Below are 16,579 nucleotides of genomic sequence, written 5' to 3'. Positions count from 1 at the left end.
CCCATGTGGGAATCGCATTCCCTATTTTAGAAAACTGCATTTTCAAGGATCAATCTTGAAACCAAACCATATTAGATCTGAAACCAAAAGGGAGTAGAGGGATATACTTGATACGGAGTAATAGTAAACCCCCAATGAAGGTGTTCACGCCCAAGGAGAAGACCAAAGATTGCTTCCACCGAAGATGACATAGTGTGAGGTGAAGCAGAATCAGCAGGACGATTCTTCAGCAAGAACCAAATTCTTCAACAAGAATATGATGGAGGGCTGGTGAGCACGACTTCAGATTGCCTCTTCTAGCAAAAGGCAATATCAAGAACCGTTCTTGATCACTCCCACTGGTGGAGGTCGAACTGGGTAGGGCAGCAAGAGCAGGAAAGAACAAGAGCAGAAGATAGGAACAATCGAACTGTATATTGTCTTCTCTCTTAATTCAGCAGACTATGAGATGTCCCTGGTGGTCCGCCCTGCTCTCCTATTTATAGCTTTAAAGAGAGGTTCTCCCAATCCCATTAGGAGTTTCCTAATCCAAATCTTATATTTGGATCTGGACTCTCTTTAAGAGATAAGGATAATCCCTTATCTTATCTGCATAAAAAGATCAGCCATCCTAATCCAATTAGGAGTTTCCAGATCCAAATCTTGGACTCTTTGAGTGGATAGGGATAATCCCTTATCCTATCTACTGATCCAAATCCCAGAACCGCCCCTATTTAATTAATCTTATTAAGCCAGTTCGAATTGGGCTTTAGGCCCATTAAGTATATGTGCTCACTTAACCTCTTAATCTGCTGCCCAGTTGGCTATCTTTGTATGGTGTGGGACCCAAACATTGATCTACACATCAGCCACATGGGTTCATCCCAGCCTTTGTTACAAGGCCTGGCCGAATTCATTATAGGAGACAGTGAACCCCTGAGTCCATCACCATGGGCTCTTAATGGGCCCAACATTTACACTAAAATGGTCATTGGGTCCAGCAACCTTATGAAAACCCAAGGACTGTGGGCAGATGCAAGATTAGCCCATTAGGTATTACCCTTAAATGGTGTTACACTTAACTTCTTAGCCCATAATGATCAAACACTACCTGACAAGAGAGGACCTCTCCCTTGGCTGCAAGGAACACTATTGCACTCCCTACTCACATGGATCCCGAGAATTAAAACCTTTTGCAAACATTTTGAAACGAGAATATATATATATATATATATATTTTGCAAGAAAAACAAATTTCAACGGTTGAAATCAACTGCCGGCAGTTTAGGTTTCCATCAGAGAGAGTGCATCCCCGATCATTCACTTTGTCCGACAAAGGGGCTGATCCTGTCACTATGATCATCCACTCAGATGAATTCTCGGACTGTCCCAACATACCTAGGTTTTGATCCCCTCTAAGGATCTCATTGATTGGCATATCAAAGACAGCCCAATCCGACACCTAGTGTAGCATCACAATCGAGTCTAGGGGTCAGGTGTAACATTCCAGTTTTGCCCATCTATCTCCAAGGTCCAGGGCAATACTGGAATTTTGGTCCGGTTTAGGGTTTCAAGAAAACCCACACTGCATGTACCTCAGGTCTCACCCTGGTAGCTGAGACAAGCCACCCCAACCAACTTGGCGGCACATCATGTCAGCCTTGGCAAGATAAAACTCCCCAGATCTATCCAATGGCTGTGAAGATTCTAAACTAACACGAGTCTTATATGTGTCCAGTTTCAGGGTAGTACACAGAAACACACCATGATAACACGAATCAAATATGTACTTTATTCATTTACATTAAATGTCATAATGTACATCATTCTAATTGGAGCTAAGGGCATAAACTGTCTAACACTTTAATCTCCACCTTCCTTGGTATATCTTCAGGCCTCACTCTGCTCAGAAGAATAGCCACAAAGTGGAGGTCCCCCCAGTAAGCACCATCCAATCTCCCTCCACACATCACTGCAATGGTCTTTGCTACTTCTTGTCTTTGCAGATGGAAAGGCAACCCTATTATCCGTATCAGAACCTCATCTTCAATCGAGAAGTTCTTGGCATTAGAGAGAGGATTCCATTTGAAGATTGTGACAACCCCCAAATCAGTCTGGAAGTTGACAACCGAGAAGTCTACTTTGTTCTCCCCAAAATCAACTACAGCTTTACATTTATCGAAGGGAGTTACAATAAACTCACTTTTCAACTTCAGGTTCAATATTAAGTAATTTGCAACTCTCCTCCATTCGATATTCTACATCTCTGCCTCTATTATGAATTTGTTATCCCACTTTTCCTTCTTCTTATAATCCAAAACCCTGCATTGACCATTGGCTTTTGCTAAGATCATAGTTCCTTGCTCCATGTTTCCAGTAATAGTATCTCTCTCAAACACCCCATCTACCTTTCCTGAACTCTCCTTTGTTGTTGTTACTCCACGGAGAAGATATTCCTGAAGCACCTTATTCACATCCCTCCACCCCTGATTTTGTTTTTCTGTTGGGAAACAAATCAATTGTTTCTTTCCTCCATCGAAAAACTCAGCCAGAGCTATGTAGCAACCTTTTGCATTCTTTTTGCTTTCAACTATATATTTCTTACCTTCATTAGCTGCAAACTCTTGGTTGTTATTTTGCTTACCTTTCGAACTTTCCCCTTCCACAAACTTCTGTAGCCATTCCACTACTTTTATCCCAGACAACAAAACCATAGCCCTCCTTGCTTCCCTTATCTTCAGACTCAACTTTTCTCTACCTTTTTCTTCCTCAAAGAGGAAAACCTTAGCTTCAACCTTCAGGTTTCTTCTCCACCTTCCTACCTCCACGAACCTTTTCTCCATTTCTGGGATAAAATATTTTGCTTTTTTGTTTCCTCTTAACTCTTATCTCTTAAGAGGAAGCTTGTAACTTTAAGAGGAAAATGGGTGTTTGTTGCCTCTTATCTCTGATCTCTTAAAGTGGAATCTTATAACTTTTTGTTTTCTAATGATACCCCTAAAAAGCAAACAAAAGTTCTCATATATGGGGTTAAAATGGACATTTGACAATTTTCAGAATTCGGAACAACATTCTTTGCATTCAGAGTAGAAAAGTTCACCAATACCAATATACCTCTTAATGTAATTATTGAACTTTCAGATGACAGATGTCAGAGCAAATGGACAAGCCCATACCCATAATCTTCAGCCTTCTAGTCACCATCATTGGAACTGGTGATTAATGCCTTGTCTTTTCCTTTATTGGTTATTGCATGCATAGTTATCAAGGCATATTGGTTGTCTTTTTGCTTGGGCAGGCATCTTGTTGCCTGGATGGCTGACTTTCTAACATAATTCATGACATTCAGGATGGGTGCCCTACCAAGTGTACCTTGTTGCAATAGTTGATGCCTTGACAACTATTATTAGCAGCCTGCTAGATGCCTCTCTCCTTGATGTTAAGTGTTTTATGGTTTGTAGACCCTTTTAACCTTCTTTTTGATCAACAACATGCGTAGAGGCTCATAAAAGATCAAAGAGGAAGGGGGTGGCTATCAAGCTAGATCTGGAAAAAGCCTATGACTTAATGGATTGGAATTTCTTGATTGAAATTATGAGATGTAGGTTTGGAAACATGTGGTGTAAATGGATCATGGGATGCCTGCAAACTTGTCATTATTCAGTTATAGTTAATGGGACAGTGTATGATTTTTTTGAAGGATTCCGTGGGCTTCGGTAGGGTGACCCCCTTTCTCTTTTTCTATTTACCCTGATTGCTGAAGTATTAAGTAAGGAAGGGGGTGGCTATCAAGCTAGATCTGGAAAAAGCCTATGACTTAGTGGATTGGAATTTCTTGATTGAAATTATGAGATGTAGGTTCGGAAACATGTGGTGTAAATGGATCATGGGATGCCTGCAAACTTGTCATTATTCAGTTATAGTTAATGGGACAGTGTATGATTTCTTTGAAGGATTCCGTGGGCTTCGGTAGGGTGACCCCCTTTCTCTTTTTCTATTTACCCTGATTGCTGAAGCATTAAGTAAATTGATTTCAAAAGCAAATGGTGTGGTCAGTTGGGAGGGACAACGTTTTAGTAACTCATTTACAGTTTGTAGATGACATTCTTATTTTTTGTGATGAAGAAAGTAGGGAGGGAGTGGAAAATCAGAGGATGGTTGTGAATCTCTTTGAGAGGATGTCTAATTTGAGGATTAATTGGTCAAAGAGATTATTGGTTGGAGTCAACATTGAAGAGGATGATGTGAGATTTTTGGCAAGTTCTCTAGGTTGTGAGAAAGGTGAGTGGTCAATGAAATACCTGGGTTTACCCCTTGGAGATAATCCTAGATTTGCTAATTTTTGGTCTTCGGTGGTGGAAAGGATAGAGAAACGATTGGCGGTGTGGAAAAGAAATTATATCTCATTGGGGGGGGGGGGAGAATAACCCTAATTAAATCCACTTTAGCAAATATCCCAATGTACTACATGTCAGTGTTCAGGATGCCACAAAGGATAGTGAGGAAAGTTGAAAAAATCATGAGCGATTTTCTATGGGAGCTAGGGGAAAAAAGAAGGATCATTTGGTTAGATGGGAGAAGGTGAGGAAACTAAAAGAGGAAGGGGGTTTTGGAATAGATAATGTTAGAATGAAGAATCAGGCTTTGTTGAGAAAATGGCTCTGGGGGTTTCCAAATGAAAATGAGAAATTATGGCACAAAGTGGTTGCAAGCATTCATTGCATGTCGTGCAACAGATGGGATGCTGGATGTCTCCGTAGGGCTAACTTGGCTGCTCCCTGGAAGGCCATCCATGATATACTCCCTACGTTCCTTAATTTTATCAGGTATGATTTGTATTCTGGTAGTAAAATCAGATTCTAGGAGGATTTGTGGATTGGGGATACTCTTTTAGGGGAGAAATTTCTTTCTCTTTGTGATCTCTCTAGGTTCAAAGGTAAGCCTATTTCCGATTTCCTAAACCAGCATTCTCACCTTCCAGGATTGAATTGGAACCTTGGTTTTAATAGGAATCTTAGAGAGTCTGAACTGTTTGCAGTCTCTGAGTTGTTAGAATTGCTGAATTCAGTTTTCTTGGGGGAAGGTGGGTCAAATTCTTGAATTTGGGGTCATAATTTTGATGGATCTTTTTCTTGTAAATCCTTTCTACATTTGATGGTTGCCACAGTCTTCTATTCAGTTTCCAGTCAAAGAAATTTGGTGTCATCCTATTCCCCCTAAAATCAGTGTTTTTTGTTGGGAAGTCTTTCATGGTTGTATTAATACCTTTGATGTACTTCAAAGGAAAAGACCAATTTGGTGCTTGTCCCCTAATTGGTGTGACCTGTGTAAGTTGAATGGTGAGATTGTATTCCACCATCTTTTATCATGCTCTTTTGTCAGTTTTATTTGGAATTGGTTTACTTCTCTTTTTGGGTGCAGTTGGTCCTCTCCTGACAGGATGGAAGATTTATTCAACCCTAATGGTTTCAGTGGTAAGACAAAGAGGGGAAGGATTCTGTGGAGGTGCACTAGAGCAGCAATACTTTGGACCATTTGGGAGGAAAGAAATGATAGAATATTTGAAAGTAAAAAAAAAATGCAAGGAAGCTTTAGATGAAACAATAACATTGAGGGTGACACATTGGGTAAAAAGCTTAAAGCTGTTCTCAGATCTTAAAGTTGAAGACTTTTTCAGGGTTTGGGGACTTATTGCTGCTTCATCATCTATGAGGCAACAGTTTTGTGAGACCTGGTCCCCTCCAACAGAGGGTTGGAAGAAGCTGAATTTCGATGGGAGTTGTGTGGGTGGGTAACCCAGTCCCTTCAGGTATTGGGGGGGCATTAGAAATGAAAATGGTTCCATTATTGCTCTGTTCTCTGGTCCTGTGGAGGAGGGTGATGTGGCTAGGGCAGAGTTTCTAGCTGCAATGTATGGGGTTGAGAAGGCCAAAGAGCTGGAGATTAATAGACTGATCATTAAGGGAGACTCAAAAACTGTGATAAAATGGTTGTAGAAAGGGGAAGGAGTGACCTGGAAGCCGAAGAATGATTTCAGAAGGTTCAAATGGATGTCAAGGAATATGTCTATTCAGGTGGATTGGGTTAGGAGATCGGCCAACAGTTTGGCTGATAGCTTAGCAAAGCAAGGGGTTCAAAGAACAGATATGTTTTGGGCACATTTGTAATTCTGTCCTGGGTCAGCTTCTATGCTGATTTCTTTGCAACTTCTTGTTGTATCCTAAAGCATCTTAATTAATGAAAGAATTCAGAGTTATTGATCAAAAAAAAAAAAAAACGCAGATTCATTAATTAATTAGAAGATTAAGTACAACAAGAAGTGGTGGACAAGCATTCCACTTTGTCCACTTCCCTAGACCCTTAACCTTCCCATCTAAATGAATAACCTTTCTTACCCTTATTTTTTATTTCTTCCATTATTGGGTATTTGGCAGTAACCTACTCCCTAATATCCTCACCCACTCAAAATATCATTCCATCTTTACCATATCCCTTCGATTGAAATTTCCACACCCATTTTTCATACTTAATATCTTCAATACCCTCTTTAAATCTATCAGAGTTATCTCTCAAGTCTTCCCATCTCCTAAGTCCTACCTTGTAAACCTGATGTTTGTATCCTTTGATTGGCATCATAGAACTAACCTAAGCATCTAATAGCCTATAAAGAATCATAGAACCATTACTAACCCAAAAAGAAGAAAATCATAGAACTAGGTCCCGTCCTTGGGATTTTTTTATAGCCCTTGGTTCTGGTGAGCCACCATTTATTAGAAAGAACTTACCAACTCCCTGTTTGCTTTACCTGACTAATATTTTGAATTTTAAATTCAAAATCCTGGGCCCCACTTCTTCAATCCAACTTTCCAGAAATTCCCTTGCCCTTATTTTCAGCCACCTGTGTTCCATTGTCTTCTAAAATATCTAAAACATCATTGCACTTCTTCCACTACATTGTCCCAACTGTAAGACTTCACTACCCATCTGGTAAGCTTCATTGCCCTTCTTCTCTGCCTTTCATGCATAGTGTCTATCGTAGCATTTTTGGGAATTTTTAATCCATGCAATATCTTTTCCTTTAATCATGAATTATTGGGGTAGCCATTCACTTCATAGAGCAACTCCATTTCTGGTGGGATATCACTTATGTTATCACAAAATTCCACTAACATCATCTTGACATTCCTGTAATATAATTAACATGGATTCCTAATGGCCTCGAATGTACACAAACCCTAAGCATGTAAATGAATACCCATTACACATTCGAAAAAAGGTCAAGAATGATGCTAAACCTTTGAAACAACCCACCAATGGACTTCTTCAATCTTAATATAAGTTCTGGATCATGTTCCATCTACAATTTCCATTGAAGAATGGTTTCCTGCCTTACCTATGCTTTGTAAAATAAAGGGAAACATAGCATTGCCTATCAATCTAACCCAGTGATTTGAAAGGCGCGCCTCAGGTGTACCCAGGCGTACAGGCAAGGCGCATTTCAGGGTAGGTGCCTTGCCCAAGTCCTAGGCGCACCCCTTTCAAAAGGCGCACCAGGCAGGCGTGCGCCTAGTGCACCTCAGCCTCAGCCTAAGCATACGCCTGGTGCGCCTAGGCATGTGCCTGGTGCACCTCAGCCTAGGCATACACCTTTTGAAACATTGACGCTTTTTTGCTTTTTTTTTTGTCTAGCGGCTGGGCCGGGGGCTCTGCCCCCGGACCCCCATGCTACACCCCTATTTGGTAATATTGTTCATTCATCCTAATAAAATGTCTTCTTAAGAAGCAATAAAAACTATAAAATCAGTATTTTCTGTGTGAGAACTAAGAATTTAAGACCTAACATGGACTTGTTTGGGCTTGCCTCGAGGGGTGTGGTACGAAGGCGGCTCGTAGAATCAGGAATGTAATATGTTTTACATCATGTTAGCTACTTGAAGTAATGCAATTGAGAAAAAAAGAGATTGTGGGTTTTATATGCTTGAAAAATGTTTTATATACGATTTTATTTTTAAATTCTCATTTGAATATGCTTTACATGTTATATTTATGTATTTTAATATTAGATAATAGGTTTTTTAAAACATTTATTTTATTTTATTTTATTTTTATTTTTGTGCCTTGTTTAAAGAGACACACACCTCGCCTTGCGCCTCAGGCGTAAATTGACCCCTGCGCCTTTTTTGCACCTTGTGCTTTTAAAACACTGGTCTAACCTTGAAAGATGTGGTGTTTGCCAATTCATCCTCATCGGGAATCAATAAGCCACCAACAAATTTAAACAATCCATTTCTTTGCTATCTCCATTAACTGGAACTTGGTTATGTGTTCTCTCTGAAATTTTCTTCATTTCTTTTCTCAATGCTATGCTTGGAATTCTTATCTTTTCATTCTGTTTATAGGTCTTTAGGTCACAGGACTACAATGCGATCCTCTACTGTCTCAAGCAGGTGAAGTTTCTTTTGTTTTGGGACATGATTATATTCCTATAGTTGGTATGAATGTCTAATTCTGGGTTTTCATTAACAGCTATTTGGTAAGGTTGAGGTCACCAAACCAGTTGCCAGCCGTTCAGCATCTGCGGAGATTTATGTAGTTGCTCTGAACTACAAGGCCCCTGCAAAGATTGATCCACGTCTTCTTGATGTGAAATTCCTATTTCAAGGGGTCATAGAGCCCCCCAAGGTACTTTATTTTAACTTATCAGTGTCATTTGCTTATTTACTTTTCTGTTCTTCTCCTGCTATGATTTAACATTGAGTTTCTTGTTTTTTTATCAATAACATTGAGTTTTTTGTTATAAACTATCCTGGTGTAGGTAGTGGATGTTCTCAGAGGAACCAAGCAAAAGAGACACCGTGATGGGTAAATTCTCTTTTTAGCATGAATTTTATTGCTTTGAGTTGGTTGTCATTTTGTGAACAGCATCTTGCTGACTCTAATATTAATCAATAGTGGTAATTACTGCTCCTATTCATATTTGATAGAATTCAGGTATATAGTGTTCTTATATTTCGAAATAATAAGGAGAAGAGGAACCTGTAGAAACAGTAGAGAGAAGAGAAGAGAGGAGAAGAAGAGAAGAGAAAAAAGGTCTAGTCAAACTAAAGAACTGCTCTCTCTAGTCGGCCAGGTTTTATTTATACCTTTCTAAAAAACAAATCTGAATTACTCTTGTGCCCTCACTTAAGTGAGAGCTCAGCTAACTTAAGACCTACTTGTAATTACATCCAACATATAACTTAATGTAATTTGCCTATACTACCCCTCTACAGCCGACTCTAACAATATTCTTACTTTGTTTTTACCTCTTTTGGTGAGTATGCTCAAAGGAACATGTTAATTTGCAATTCTAAGGTTTAAAAATGCTTGATAAACATCCATGTTACAAGAAGGGAATTTTTGTTGATAAGGGGGGGATATAACAGAAGAGGGGACAGGATCTAGGTTGCGTACTTCATGTCATGAATATGCATACTGATATAATGACATGAAATTTTCCGTTCTTTTGTTTTCTACCTTTTGAGGAAATCATGTATTACTTCTCCCTACTATTATTGTGATTATGTATATGATGTACTCATGAATAAATTTGGAGTTGTATTAGAAAAAGCAATGAAGTTTCAGTTGCTGCTGCTATTCTTAACTGCAGGTATGAGGATGGAAATACAACTTTAAGGAAGATCTGTTTGGCTTCAGATTTTGTGTGGTCTGAGACTCCACTTGATATTTTAGGTTCTGTTACTTCTATCTCCTTTGACAATCCTGCTTGCTTATGCATAAAGGATCATAGTTTAACAACAGAAGAGGTGAATTTACTTCTTGTTGCCATTTTTGTTTAGCTGCTGCTATCCCATGTATTGTCGTCCTTTTGGAAGTGTTTCAACTAACTATGGGTCTCTTTCTCCTAGATTAAAACTCTATGTGAAGATTTACGTGTTCTGGGAAAGCAGGACTTCAAGCATCTTTTGAAGTTAGTCATGATATTCTCTTTCTCTTATGTGTTTTTGATGAGTGTAATAATGCTTATTTTTGAATGTTTATTTGGCTTAACATAATAGTATACCCATGCCATGCTTGCTCTGGAAACTCAGTTCTTTTCTGGGAAGATATTTGGGTGGGCACTCAACCCCTAAAAGACCTTTTCCCTTCCCTCTATTCCATCTCCTTCTTTAAAAAGAAACCTATCTCAAGGTTCCTCTCCCCCTGGTTCTTCCTTTGGCTTTAAACTGGGATTTTGGGTTTCGAAGAGGTTTAAGGGATGATGAATCTGCTTCTGTTTCAGATCTCTTGCTTCTAGACTTTGTGTGTTTGGACTCCCTAGTCCTAATAAAAGAATTTGGTCTCTAACACCGGTTCGCTCTTTCACTTGTACATCTTTAAATTCCTCTGTTCCACCCCCTCCACTTAGGTCTTTCCCATTAAAGAAATCTGGTCAAGAGGCAATACCTCCTAAAATATAGCTGTGTTCTATTGGGAAGCCTTTTATGGTGAGATCAATATTGTGGAAAACTTGCAAAAGAAGAAACCTTTTATGATCTTGTCCCCAAATTGGTGCTTTATGTGTAAAGTGAAGGGTGGAAATCTCAAAGTCACTAACAACCTTCTCTTCCATATCCTCCCTTCCCTGATAGTCTTCTTTGGTTATTTATTTTTAATAATCTTTTTTTTTTCCACTGTATATGTATTTGCGTATATCACAATGTGTATTTGTGCATTTAGGTGGAGGATGCACATAAGAAAAGCCCTATCCCCCTCACAGAAAGCTACTTATACAGCTGGAGATGATGAAGATAGTAATAAGGATGATGAAGATGAAAGGATTCTCAATGAAATGGAGGAGTTGTCATATGCTATGGAACGCAAAAAGAAACGTGCAAAGAAGCTTCTTGCCAAAAGACAAGCGAAGGTCTATATTTCTATTCAAGATACATTTTCAAAGATCTCCTACAAGATGCTTCCATGAGAATGTAATTTTTGTTGACCTTTATTGGCTTGTTGATTTTAAACTTCCAGGACAAATCTCGCAAGGCAACAGGGATGCAAATAGATGCAATGGCTGATGGTTACATTGACAAAGAGTTATTTTCTCTTTCATCTATCAAGGTTTGTTTGTGTTTAGGCTCAGCTTGTTCCTTTTTAGTGTTGATCTCTTTGAGTGAGATTTCCTGTTCGGTGTTAAAATTTTTGAAAATTAGCCAATATTTTTCACTCTTTGGTAACTCAAGTTATGACATAGAATTTGATAATTTGAGTTATGATACAAGAAGCTTTGAGTTAATATCCCCTCCTTTTGCACATCTGAACAGTAACAACAGAAAAAAGAAAAAAAAAATCCCTTCCCCTTTGGTGCTTCAGATGTTGCCTTAAAGTTGGCCGCTGCTAGCACCAGGTACACTTACACATACAAATCACATGTCATAGATTTGGACAACTTTTTAAATTCATATATCATATACAAAATCCCCCGGAAAAATGAAAAAGCCACCCCTGACAAAGGTGTCTGAGGTGTGAGCCTTGATGTGCATGGGTGAAGCATATCATACTCATTTTTTGAAGATAAAAGTAAATTTTGTTAAAAGGAAAAAAAGAAGATACAAGAGAAGAGGCCCATTAACAAAAAGACTAACTGGGCTGATGAGCAAAGACATAAATCGTATACAAAATTCTCCAGAGACAAAAAAACCACCCGACAAACAACCTAGCTAGGACTCTTGGGGCCCATCCACCAATAAAGATCAAAGCCTCCTCCTTATTGGTGGACGACAGAAAAATCAAAAAGCAGTTCAGGTTTCAAAGGTGTTTGCCAGACCGAAGGGGGGGCTTATTTGGACCGGGTCCTGTTAAGAAGATGAAGAAAACAAAGAAGGTTTTGAAGTAATGAGGTTCTCCAAGGGATGATGTTAATCTGTAGTCAATGGAGAAGGGTTGGGGCAATTCAGATCTTTTAGTGGTAACAGTATTGCTTTGTTGGGTGGGGTGGTAATCGGTAAGGGTTTTAGGGTTTTGAAGTACTTTTATTTTTGGGGGTCTTGTGTTTTCTGTTAAGGGTTGGGTGGTTGTTCTTCTGTTGTTTTTCAGGGCTTGCTGGTAGTGGTGTCTCCATTTGTGTTGGGTTGGATTTTTCTTGTTCTTTGGGGCTGGGTGATTTCTCATCACCTCCTTAACTCCTTTGCACCTTCTTTTTCCTTCTTGAATAGATTTAATTTTTTCATTTATATAAAAAAAGGGATCAAAGCCTCCCTCCAAATGTGAAATCACACCAACAAAACAAGTCCATTAGGGCAAAGGAACTATCCTAACCCGACCTCATTCCCTATCTCCCCTGCCTCCACCCCCACATACTCATGATGTGAGAATGAGAATACAAATCATATCACACTTCAAATCAAAGCTGTCAAGCCTCATAAACATGCTGTGGCCTTTATGATATGAAAAATCAAAAGGAAAATGTTAATGGTATTTGCTTTTCCTAAGAATTAAGTCCAACTGGGATTTATTCAAGCTGATTCTCATTGCCAGAGTAAAATATAGAAGGATTTATTGCAACTAGAAGAGGCTCCACAATCACGCTTTAGGCAATTGAAATGTATAGCCTCATACCTTGACATTTTGAGAAAATACTAGTGGAGACTTGTCAACTTTATGGCTTTTTGTGTGTGTATTATGTGCATGCATAAGTATTAAGTCATTGTAATGTGCCATTTTCAATGTTCAGGGAAAGAAAGACCTGATAGCTGTTGGTTCCATGGAAGCCAATGACATGAATGGTGATATTGGAGATAGTGATAATGAAGACATGCGCATGGATGAAGTTGAAGAAGCTTCATTCAGTGATGCTGACACTGATGAAGAACAAAAACGGTGATTTATAGGCCCTCTATCCTTCTTGAGTAATCGTGAAAGTAAACATTAACTAAATACTGTTATGTCTGCAGTTATGATGATCAACTAGAGGAATTCCTTGATCAAGCATATGAACGATATTTGGATAGAAAGGGAGGAAGCACAAAACAGCGAAAACGTGCCAAGGGGGCTTATTCTAAACACACGGATGAACTATTGGAGGTATGGAGCATGGTTGTCTTTTTTGGTTGCATGCTTGCTTGCACGTGCAGAACTTCTGGTTCTTGTGTCTTATGCCTTTTCTTTGTTAGTTGGAACCTGCTTCCTTTCAAGTTGTCTTTGTTTCTATGGAGTCTAATTTCCCTTGTTCTTCACTCATTTTCTTGCCGCAACAATTATCTTGTCCTGTAATCTTTTCTCCACCACTATCTTTGTTTGTTTTCTTGCCCTGAGATGCATGTTAGTTCTAGTGCATGCATAGAGATGGGTTGTTTCCAAGAACAAGAAGTGGCCCTCCTGTTAGCACTATCATGGAGGGAGGCCATTACAGTGTGGGTTGCAGAATTAATTTTTGTTTCATCAATTTTCTTTTGATGTTGCAGGGTGGTGATGATGATTTAGTTCATTCAGATCCTGACTCTGACAAAGACCAGAATGATGAAGCAAATCCTCTGATGGTGCCACTTAATGAGCAGGAACGGCCAACTCAAGAGCAAGTGACAGAGAAGTGGTTTAGTCAGGATATCTTCACTGAAGCAGTGGAAGAAGATAATTTAGAAAAGAATGAAAGTGAAGATGAAATGGACGAAGATTTGGACGAGGAAAAACTTCCCATTGCAAAAAGGAATAAGGAAAATGCAATGCATAATTTGAAAGAACCTGATATTCAGAGTCCCCAAGATTCCAAGGTAGAAGGGGACTTTGAGATAGTGCCTGCTCCAGCTACAGATTCAAGTGATGATTCATCCTCCTCTTCAGATGAATTGGATGAGGAAGACGATGATAAAAAGGCTGAGATATTAGCATATGCAAGAAAGATGCTGAGGAAAAAGCAGAGGGAGCAGATCCTTGATGAGGCTTATAATAAGTACATGTTTGATGACGAGGGTCTGCCCTCATGGTTTGTGGAGGAGGAAAAGAGACATCACCAGCCAATCAAGCCTGTAACCAAGGAAGAGATTGCTGCGATGAGGGCACAGTTTAAGGAAATAGATGCCCGCCCTGCTAAGAAGGTGGCAGAGGCCAAAGCTCGGAAGAAGCGGTTAGCAATGAAAAAGCTCGAAAAAGTTCGTCAGAAGGCAAACGCCATTTCAGACCAGACAGACATCTCTGACCGATCAAAGAGTAAGTTGATTGACCAACTTTATAAGAAGGCAATGCCCAAGAAGCCCCAGAAGGAGTATGTGGTCGCAAAGAAGGGAGTCCAAGTCAAGGCTGGCAAAGGGAAGGTCCTAGTTGATCGTAGAATGAAGAAAGATTCACGGTCTAGTGGAATGGGCAAGCAAGGGAAGGGCAATTCAAAGAGGGGAAACAACAGAAAAGGTGGCAAAGGGTCTAGAAAATTTCATTTGAACAAGGGGAAGAAAGGAAACAAGGGAATGAAGAATAACGTGCATGGTGCATGACTGAGGTATGATCAGAAAAAAAAAAAAGAAAAAAATTGAGATGATGAATTACTTGATGTGTTTTCTTTTTTCCCATGGAAAATAGACCTCTGTTTTGACCAAGGGGATTGATTCATCATTCCATGGATTAATTAAAAATACATCATTCAGGCGCATCTGAGATTCAGGTCTTTTAATAAGCTGCCCTCTCTTAGATTTAGTGAAGAACATAATGATGGTGTAGTCTGGGACAGCCATCCTGATTGTATTGAACGGTTGAACGACCTTTTGTTTTTTATTTCTGTTAGTTTGGTTTGTTTTTTCTCATAAAAAAAAGTCAGATTCAAGCCTAAGTATGGCATATCTATTATGCCGAAGTTAATCAACAAAAAGGCTTTGGGTACAAACAACTTTTCCATACATGTAAACTCTTGTGCATGGTACAACTGAATGACAGAGGAAAAGCATCTAAAAAAATTTACAATGCACCAATGTTCTTGAGGCCAAGAACAACCCCAACACCAATAATGTGACCAACAGTCCCACATGCCAAGGTATCTGCAAGGGTGAAACCAGCTGGGTCTCCGGTCTGCAGGCCAGAGTCCCTCGTCTCCAGCTTCAACCCTGGTGTGGCCTTCCTGTTGGCTGATGGAGCCAATCCGAACCTTCCAGCAAACAGCATTAGGGTTGTGGATGTCACCATTATCTGCTCAAAACAGAGGACAAAGAATTTCTTCAAGCATCATCTAGGCATTGCTTTTCTATTTGAGAGTAGATGGATCTATACTTGGTTAAAGCAGTAAAAGTGCACAGTAGCCAAATCTTACTGAAATATTTACCAGATTTGTGGGTGAACCAATGAAGTCACAACGAGCACCAAGAGCACCCTTCCCCTTGCTTCTGATAGGTTGAAACGACACCTACCAATGAAATTACATGCCAGTTTACAAAAGAGTTGTATTTTCACTGAAGTTACACTCTACAGTGTTGCTTTCCCCCATTTTTGCATAGAAAAAGCTACAGTTCTTCAAAATCCCTTGAAGCCCAGAAAATATTTCGATTCCTGTTCTGCTTTCTAATTAATTCTAATTATGCTTTTCAATTAGAAAACCTCGAATACTTAGCTGAGTGCCTGAGTCACCTATTAGCAGAGTGAAGGAGATGAAACTTCTGGGGAATTGAAGTTAGATTTATATCTACTCAGCTGTGTGGTTAAACTTGAATTTCTGTCATAATATCTGAACGTGCACTGTTACTAGATTTGAAGGCATGGGAAGATGGTTCTAGTCCTAATCAATTTACTACTGAAGAGCGAAGAAGTAAAGACATCTTAAGAATCCAACATATTACCAAAGGGAAAATCTATGATGCGGAAAAGATATGGTATGGAAAGAGTTTTGACCAATCAAAACCCACCCATGAAGTTTGGTAAATGACACTTGATTGCCTACCACGTTTATGATTCCAATTGACTGGTTAGAAGATTTTCAAATATCATATCTTTTCCATATCATAGTCTCAAGCCTTTTCTTTGCCTTGTTTGCTAAATGAATCTGACCTACACAAGCAACAGATCCAAGAGATTTCTTGAAAATTTCTGCAACAAAATGCAATCAGCTGGTTTACTGCCAATTTCTAAGGAATGCAAGTGAAAACTCACCAGGCTGTCTGCACGGGCAGTTTGTGATTTGGGCCTTAACCCACTGAATTGAGGGAGAGAAGTCATCACAGCAGTTGGGGAGACGAGTTTAGCTGCCATGGCTACTGAATGAATGATCGGAGAAGCAGAGTCTCTCCCTGTAAATCCTTTTTACCTTTTATGATTTTGATTCTCTCTACTCTCTCTAGTCTGGTTTCAGAATGTCAGAAGTTCTTAAACCGTTGGAGAAAAAGTGGACGTTACAGCAGAGCCACAAGCTGTGATATGTGGCTTCAAAATGCCATGGCATGATACATTTTGATACTTGGGTATGACGTGGAAAATTCTGATTTGTTCTTGGCAATTGGATAAGGTTGTGACCAGTGAGGTGCCTCAGAAACCTAGCAAGGATAAATTGTTGGTTAGTTGGTTGGTTTCCAATACATGCGTTCCATAAAATATTAGGTGCATTGGACTGTATCACCGTAAGATCTACACGGGGACATCTGCTGAT

General features: G+C 39.4%; 2 protein-coding genes across 2 annotated transcripts in view; one reads left to right on the top strand and one right to left on the bottom strand.

Annotated features, from left to right (window-relative positions):
• LOC104588344 (adoMet-dependent rRNA methyltransferase spb1-like) overlaps positions 1-14,784 on the top strand; it is a 37,762-nt gene extending 22,978 nt beyond the window's left edge. Inside the window, exons 4-13 of the mRNA XM_010246226.3 lie at positions 8,379-8,426; positions 8,506-8,661; positions 8,795-8,841; positions 9,629-9,785; positions 9,888-9,949; positions 10,699-10,885; positions 10,993-11,082; positions 12,695-12,840; positions 12,915-13,044; positions 13,425-14,784. Coding sequence (XP_010244528.2) covers positions 8,379-8,426; positions 8,506-8,661; positions 8,795-8,841; positions 9,629-9,785; positions 9,888-9,949; positions 10,699-10,885; positions 10,993-11,082; positions 12,695-12,840; positions 12,915-13,044; positions 13,425-14,447 — 2,046 coding nt within the window. The 3' untranslated portion in view covers positions 14,448-14,784. The remainder of the gene's footprint in view (positions 1-8,378; positions 8,427-8,505; positions 8,662-8,794; positions 8,842-9,628; positions 9,786-9,887; positions 9,950-10,698; positions 10,886-10,992; positions 11,083-12,694; positions 12,841-12,914; positions 13,045-13,424) is intronic.
• Positions 14,769-16,335, bottom strand: LOC104588342 (photosystem I reaction center subunit psaK, chloroplastic-like). The gene is made up of 3 exons (XM_010246225.3): positions 16,087-16,335; positions 15,266-15,346; positions 14,769-15,132 (listed from the first exon to the last, which is right to left on the bottom strand). Exons 1-3 carry the CDS (start codon positions 16,183-16,185, stop codon positions 14,905-14,907), a joined length of 408 nt encoding a protein of 135 aa, XP_010244527.1. The 5' UTR covers positions 16,186-16,335; the 3' UTR covers positions 14,769-14,904.
• Positions 16,336-16,579: the final 244 nt, after the last annotated feature.

This window comes from Nelumbo nucifera, chromosome 3 (assembly GCF_055504915.1).
Source record: "Nelumbo nucifera cultivar China Antique chromosome 3, China Antique-T2T, whole genome shotgun sequence".
Lineage (NCBI taxonomy): Eukaryota > Viridiplantae > Streptophyta > Magnoliopsida > Proteales > Nelumbonaceae > Nelumbo > Nelumbo nucifera.
Note: the sequence above shows the minus strand (reverse complement) of the source record. Positions and strands in the feature narration are given on the sequence as shown.

Coding starts and splice junctions, on each gene's coding strand:
- LOC104588342 (XM_010246225.3), bottom strand. CDS start 16,185: ATGGCAGCTAAACTCGTCTCCCCAACTGCTGTGATGACTTCTCTCCCT. Junction 15,347..16,086: donor CTGCCCGTGCAGACAGCCTG/GTGAGTTTTCAC, acceptor TTTCATTGGTAG/GTGTCGTTTCAACCTATCAG. Junction 15,133..15,265: donor TTGGTTCACCCACAAATCTG/GTAAATATTTCA, acceptor TGTTTTGAGCAG/ATAATGGTGACATCCACAAC.